General features: G+C 57.4%; 1 protein-coding gene across 1 annotated transcript; it reads right to left on the bottom strand.

Moving 5' to 3' along the window:
* Positions 1-1,335: 1,335 nt before the first annotated feature.
* On the bottom strand, positions 1,336-7,435 carry LOC143981853 (uncharacterized). Its single transcript, XM_077480006.1, has 2 exons — positions 6,454-7,435; positions 1,336-2,731 (listed from the first exon to the last, which is right to left on the bottom strand). The coding sequence occupies exons 1-2, from the start codon at positions 7,229-7,231 to the stop codon at positions 2,133-2,135; spliced, it is 1,377 nt and encodes a 458-aa protein (XP_077336132.1). The 5' UTR covers positions 7,232-7,435; the 3' UTR covers positions 1,336-2,132.
* Between the last annotated feature and the right edge of the window lie 387 nt (positions 7,436-7,822).

Here is a 7,822-nt window from a genome sequence, read left to right as displayed (position 1 = left end):
ATACGTGCCACCGGTGACAGATGGCACTAATATGTGGCACCAGTGACACTGATGACAGATGGCACTGATAAGTGGCATTGATGACACGTGACACTGACAACAGATGGCACGTGACACTGACAGGTGGCACTGATGACAAATGGCACTGATACGTGGCACTGATGACAGATGGCACTAATACGTGGCACTGATGACAGATGGCACTATGTGGCACTAATAACACGTGGCACTGATGACAGATGCCACTTATACGTGGCACTGATGACAGATGGCACTGGGGACAAATGGCACTGACAACAGGTGGCACTGGGGACAGATAGCACTGCGGGCAGGTGGCACTGGGGTGGGGTGGATTGCACTGGGGTGGATGGCACTGGGGCGGATGGCACTGGGGCGGATGGCACTGGGGCAGGATGGCACTGGGGCAGGATGGCACTGGGGCGGATGGCACTGGGGCAGGATGGCACTGGGGCAGGATGGCACTGGGGCAGGATGGCACTGGGGGGGGGGCATGGCACTGGGGGGGGGTGGCACTGGGGGAGGATGGCTCTGGGGGAGGATGGCACTTTTTATTAAACTTTTTTTTTACTTTTTTTCTTTTTTACACTGACGGCTGCTGCAGCCGTTCTTCTCTCCCCTCTCACACGCTGTCTGTGTGAGGAGGGAGAGCGGCGCTGAGAGATGATCTCATATGTTTACATATGAGATCATCTCCCATTGGACACGCCGATCACGCTGTAAACGGCCGCTGTGATTGGCCGTTTACAGCGATCTGTGTTTGCCTGTCCCCGGGGGACACGGCAAACACAGAACTTCCGCGATGCGCGCCCGCGGCGGCGCGCATTGCGGAAGTAAACACCAGGCCGTCCAGGGACGGCCAGGCTTAGGAAGCCGCCCGCCCTAAGGCCGGCATTCGGCTATAGGGCGGGCAGGAAGCGGTTAACACACCGAAATTTTTAACTCACTCCAAAGATCTGTATATAAATATATAAATATATAAATATATATATATAAACCATAAACAACATTTAAACCCAAGTCCAGTCTGGTGATCTCTGACGGTGACCCACTTTTATAACCAAAACCAACCTCACTGCGGTACCATTAACATAAACCAGGCCTCCAGCTGTGACCGCCCGGAGACAACCAATTCCTGCAGTGCAAAACACCCAGTATTCCGTCCAACGTTCGGGAATACCCCGGAGGGGCCCCCTATTACTGATGAGCCCCCCACCCCTTTTAGATCACCTCCATTTTACCGCCACCGTAAAAGACCACCAGAAAGATAACGCTGCAGCCCCCAATAGGGCCGTTTTTACTGCTGTGACGACCAATCCTCTGTTCCTGAAAGAAAGAAAGAAAAACAACAACCAGCCAGCTACCAATAACCTGAATGCTCAAATAACCCCACATTAGGGAGGGAGGGTGGGAAAGCTGCCTCCTCCTGTGATGTCTCCTCGTGCACTGGTCCCGTCTAAGCTCCGCCCCCTATTTATATGGCTCCGCCCCCCTCGCTTCTCTCAGTTCCCTCAGCCTCCTTTTCTTCCATTGGCTCCTGGGCACCAGGTCATGCCCGCCCCTCATTACCCCTCCCCTTGAGGTCGGATCATTCCGTGGCTCCCTTGACCTGCGTAGCCCCAATGTCCCCTTTCCTGTTATTAAAAACCCCATGACACCTCTGCCCCTTATCAACCTTTTAATAATAATGAGACCACACCTTTTCTTTGGAGTAAAACTGGCCACAACAGCCTTTTATTAACACACCGAAATTTTTAACTCACTCCAAAGATCTGTATATAAATATATAAATATATAAATATATATATATAAACCATAAACAACATTTAAACCCAAGTCCAGTCTGGTGATCTCTGACGGTGACCCACTTTTATAACCAAAACCAACCTCACTGCGGTACCATTAACATAAACCAGGCCTCCAGCTGTGACCGCCCGGAGACAACCAATTCCTGCAGTGCAAAACACCCAGTATTCCGTCCAACGTTCGGGAATACCCCGGAGGGGCCCCCTATTACTGATGAGCCCCCCACCCCTTTTAGATCACCTCCATTTTACCGCCACCGTAAAAGACCACCAGAAAGATAACGCCACAGCCTGAAAGGGTGACCCCCCTTACCCTTGAGGGCAACCCCACACCCTTAAAGCAGTTTGAATGCCCCCTTGCAAACCCAGGGACCATAAGTCGATGCCGACATCCGTGAGATGTACGCCATCCCGTCTTAAATACAAACCCACATTAGACTCCAGTTCCCTGTGTCTAATCACCAACCCTCCATTCTTGACCACGAACCTTCCCACCACCTTATTCACCCTGATCCGTGTTTTCTGGATACTGGCCACCGATCTGGCCCATCTCCACCTTGTCCGGGCCACGATGTCGGACCAGAGCAAAATCGTGTTCGGGAACCTCTCTCGGAGCCGCAGAAAATCCGCCTTTATGTCCACGAGCAGGTCCCGGACCTTACGCAACCCCAGGTCGTTCCCCCCAGCATGGAGCACCAACACATCCGGGGGCCCATCTAGAAGCACATACCTGTCCACCACGCCCATCACCCCGTCCCACTGCATGCCCGGGATTCCCAACCAATGCAACTCCGCTGCTCTCCTGGAAATCCCCAGCTGCCTACCATCCGGTCTCATGTCACCTCTCCTGGCCCCCCAACATACATAAGAATGGCCCACGATCCAAACGAGGCGTGGTGCACCTCCATCTGAAACGAAAAACCACACACACGTACACTGAAACGGAGAGAAAAAACAAAACAAAGCAAAAACACATCAACCACCCAACCGTACCATCCCACCAGACACCAAGCCCTCTGGAACCAAGTTGTCGAGTTACCCCCACTTCCTGTATGGGGGACACCCACTCCAAACCAACCACCCCACCGCTAGCACCCTACCACCAACTGCGGCCTGACGTAGGACCTGAACCTACGCGACTCCCATCGACCTATCTTGCGCACCGATGCTTCATCCAACCCGCACCTGGCCGCTTCCGTGGCCGCCCCGATGCGGAAGGAGTGTGAAGCATACTCCGCCGCTACTAAACCTTGATTCCGCAAACACCGCCGAAAAACCGACACAAACTGGAACCGTGACAAGAAAGACCCATCCTCGTGCCTAAGGAACGGGCCCTCCCAGCCCGGCCTGACCCCCCGATACCCCTGAACCGCTGCAACCGGGCAAACCGGGGACCCAGGTAACTGAAACAACGCAACCTCCACCCCCCGACCCCGCTGGTCAGTTTTTGATCTTCGGAGAAGCAAACACACCTTATCCCGCGTCACCCGCACGTCCTGATCCAACAGCCCTCCCGGCATTTTTTTGGACGGGCTGACCAACTCACCCACCCTAAACGCCCCATAAAACGCTAACGAAAAAGCCGTAGTAAACAGTCGCACCTCAAAACTTGACTTACAAACCGACCCCAATTCCGCGCATATGGCCACCAAAAGGTTGAACGTCACCGGACGCCGTCCGTCCCCCCGCTTACTCTGTTTACGGAAACCCCGCAGCATCTGCCGCACCCAAAAGTCTTTTGTCCAATCCTCCGAACCCAACAGTTTAAAAAGAAATGACAAACCTGCCATTTTCTTGTCAATCGCGGCCGCTGAGCGCCCGCCCTCCATATTCCAGACCACAAAATACAGCACCAATAAACGCCAGTCACCCGCATCCCCGTCCGAGGACACCTCCTCCACCAACCCTTGCCATTCCCGCCATACCCTTTCGTATGCTGACCAGGTAGACCCACTCACAGACCGCCGTATCCATCCCGCGGCGATTCCAAGGGCAGCGCCCACATCCACTCTGGGCAAGGGAGTCCGTCCACTGCCGCTCCAGGCGCCAGTTCCCTGAACTTGTCCCACTGGAAACGAGACAGTGAGTCAGCTAAGGCATTCTCCACCCCTGGGATGTGCACGGCATAAATGAACACGTTTAAACGCAGGCACCGAAAGACCAAATGACGCAAAACTCGAATAACCGGGGGGGAAGATGCCGACATGCGATTCACCACCTGCACCACCCCCATGTTATCACAGTTAATGCGCAATTTCAAATCCCTGCACCTCTCCCCCCACAGCTCCAGTGCGAGCACTATCGGGAAGAGTTCCAATAGCACCAAATTGCCCAGGAAACCTGCCTCCTTCCAGGAGCTCGGCCACGGTGCCGCACTCCATTCCCCCCGAAAAAACGCCCCATAACCCGTTGACCCGGCCGCGTCGGTGACCAACTCCAGATCGAAATTGCTCACCGGCCCGGCCATCCAGACTGCCCGACCATTGTAAGAGGACAGGAAGTCATGCCACGCGCTCAAGTCGTCCCTGTGTTCCTTCGTTAATCGAATGAAGTGCGTCGGGGCTTTTGCCCCGGCCGTCGCAGCCGACAGCCGTCGGCAAAACACCCTCCCCATAGGGATAATCCGGCACGCAAAATTCAGTTTGCCGAGCAATGACTGTAAGCTCTTCAACTGCACTTTCCGGCGACCCTGAACCTCCCGGATCTCCCTCTGCAGGCCCTCCAGTTTGTCCAACGGCAGCCTGCATTCCATGGCCTCTGAATCGATCACTATGCCCAAAAAACTCAACACCTGCACAGGACCCTCCGTTTTTTCAGCCGCCAAAGGCACCCCGAAAATGCTCGCGATGCGCTGCAACGTGGAAAGAAGAATCGCACACACAGACGAAGCCCGGGGGCCAAAGCATAGAAAATCGTCCAAATAATGAATGATCGATTCGAGGCCAGAGACATCCCTCACCACCCATTCCAAGAACGAGCTAAACTGTTCGAACACCGCACACGAAACGGAGCAGCCCATGGGCAAACACTTGTCCACGTAAAACTGCTCCCTCCAATGACAACCCAACCGTGGAAAACTGTCCGGGTGCACCGGAAGCAACCGGAACGCTGACTCGACGTCCGCCTTTGCCATAAGCGCCCCCCGGCCGTACTTCCGCACCCACCGGACCGCCGCGTCAAATGACGTATAAGATACCGTGCAGAACTCCGGATCAATGAAGTCGTTGACCGAACCCCCCTTCGGGAAGGACAAGTGGTGAATGAGCCGAAACTTGTTCGGCTCCTTCTTGGGGACAACCCCCAGTGGAGACACCACAAGACACCCCCAAGGTTTTTCCTCAAAAGGACCCCCCATGCGACCCAGCGCAACCTCTTTGCCCAACTTGTCATCCACTACCGACGGATGCAGTAGGGCCGACTTGAGGTTCCGCGCCAACGGCGGCACCACCTGCAGGTCGCAAGGAATCCGGAAACCCACGCGGAACCCCTCCGCCAGCAGACGCGCCGCCTCCCCGTCCGGGTACTTATTTAGGAAAGGAAGCATCCTTTCCACCTTCACCGGCGTCCTCCCTCTTGTTAGAAGCGTCGCCGGCACGTTTCCCTTTCTTAAAGCACCGAGACAGCGCGTGGGCCCCCCCGCAACCCGAACATTCGTGCTTGAATCTGCAGGCACCCCCGAACTTGCACGCACCCTCGTTGAACTGCCAGCAAACTCCCCACTTCTTTCCGGCCGACAGTCCTGAGGAGGTTGTACCCCCGGCCCCCCCCTGAAAAAACGAAGGCTGGGCCCGGGCCGAGGACACCAGTCGCATCCAGAGGCTGATGTCCTTGTGATCCCACCGCAGTTCCTGACGCACCGCCTTTCGCTGCCGGAACTGTTCATCATACCGCAGCCACGCAACACCCCCGTACACCCTGTGGGCCTCCCCGATGGCGTCCATGTAACAAAACAACGCCGAGCAGTGCTCGGGGTTCTTTTCCCCAATGACGCTCGCCAATATCGCGAATGCCTGCAACCAATTTGCAAACGTTCGCGGTATCAGCCGGTAACGCCTCTTTTCCTCATCGTCCTTCTTGGTGTCATTAGGTTTGACCCGATCCAAATTGAACTTTTCTAATGGGAGCAGCGAGAATATCTCCACGTACTCACCTTTTGTAATCTTCTCCCGGACCTCCGGCTTCAAGTGCGCTCCCAGCGGGCCCTCGAAGCAGACGTACACCTCGCACCGTGCCGCGTCCCCAATTCTGACCACGTCCGACCGACCTGCCGCCACCTCCGCGACCTTGTCGCCACCGGCTCCCCCACTCGATGCCGGCCCCTCAACCCCGGATGCCGCGGGTTCCACTACCGCCGCCGGCACGGCCGCAGCTGCCGAACTCGCACCCGCCCCCCACGGTGATGCCAGGGCAGGAGTGCCCGGCGCCCCCCCAAACCTCTCCACCAATGCCCGCAGGCCGTCCAGAAGCCCCTGCAGCTGCGGTGCAGGCGCCGGCATAGTCGAGCCGGGCCCCGCCCCCCGCTGCTCCCCCCCCACCGGCACCACCGGTGCCGGAGACCCCGTCGGCACCCCTTGAACCACCCCCAGCAACCCCTGCAAAGCATCAGTCAAAACATTATGCATGGACTTACCGGGCCGACCAGGCACCGCTCCCACAGCCGCACTGCCGCTCTCCACTGCCGGATCTGCCACCTCGTCTTCTGTGGACAGCTCTCCCTCCGACCGCTCCGCCACGTCCGCTTCTGCTTGCGAAGGGAGCCCCCTGGGCGATCCCCCCCCAGAGGCCGCAACGCTCCGGCGGCTGGAAAGGTGTGTCTCCCCAGGGTGCGCACTCCCAGACCGGCGATGTGGACCGGACCTGTGGTGCCCCCCCGTACCGCCCTGCTCCTCCACTTGTCCCCCGCGGCGTCCTGCTTGTCCATCTGCCGGTCTGCGTCCCTTCCTCCCTGTCTCCAGCTTCCTTGCTACGCTCCTGCCGTCTTCCGCCCCTGGCACCTCTTCCACCCGAACTCCGCTCGTGCTGGGGCCCCCCCCGAGCACCCCCACGCGACTGGTTGCCGGGCTGTGAGACGGGGAACCAGCGCAGGTACTGCCTGTGGCCCCGCTCCCCGGGGCGGGCCGGCGGCGTGTCGACCGCCCTGAACCCCGACATTCCTGCTGCCTCTTCTTCGCCGGGGGGACCGATCCGTTCCTCCCCGGGCTCCGCCGGTCACGAGGTGGCCGAGGGGCGGGGCCTGGCGAAAATCGCGCCGGCGGCCGAGACCGCCGGGCCCGTGGTACAGTCCCCCCGCCGCCCCTCGCCTCATCACTGTCCCCCAGCAGCTCCTGCACTTGCCTGGTCAGCCATTCCGGTCCCTTCACCGCCGCCTGTGCCCGCAATCGCGCCAGCGCCGCCTCGATCGCCGCCATCTTGGATGTAGAGGAGCAGTGAACAAAGCTGCCTCCTCCTGTGATGTCTCCTCGTGCACTGGTCCCGTCTAAGCTCCGCCCCCTATTTATATGGCTCCGCCCCCCTCGCTTCTCTCAGTTCCCTCAGCCTCCTTTTCTTCCATTGGCTCCTGGGCACCAGGTCATGCCCGCCCCTCATTACCCCTCCCCTTGAGGTCGGATCATTCCGTGGCTCCCTGAAACAGAAGCCGTTCAGGGTTCTCAGAGCGTTTGTAGATCACTTCTATTCTCAGTGGGAGAAGTGATCTACATGATATATTAAACTGCCACATGGGTGAGAACAAATATCTCTGAGAAGAGCAGAGAACTCCAGAGATGTAAAATATCAAAATATACTAAACGGACACCCCAATGCAAAAAAAAAAAAAAAAAGCCATTTGAAAAAATGACATTAAAAAAAATATACCTTTAAGAGACATCTTAGCCCCACTCGTCTATATACCCAGAAAGGAAGAGGACCCGATCACCTCCGCCGCTACCAACAGCTCCGGTAAGCGGCGAAAGGTGCGGGAGGGTGGCGGGAGGGGGGGTGTCACCTCTTCCGCCGCCAAT

This window comes from Lithobates pipiens, unplaced genomic scaffold (genome assembly GCF_037356315.1).
Source record: "Lithobates pipiens isolate NorthernLeopardFrog02 unplaced genomic scaffold, aLitPip1_a1.2 Scaffold_16, whole genome shotgun sequence".
NCBI lineage: Eukaryota > Metazoa > Chordata > Amphibia > Anura > Ranidae > Lithobates > Lithobates pipiens.
This window is presented reverse-complemented; position numbering and strand designations above follow the sequence as displayed.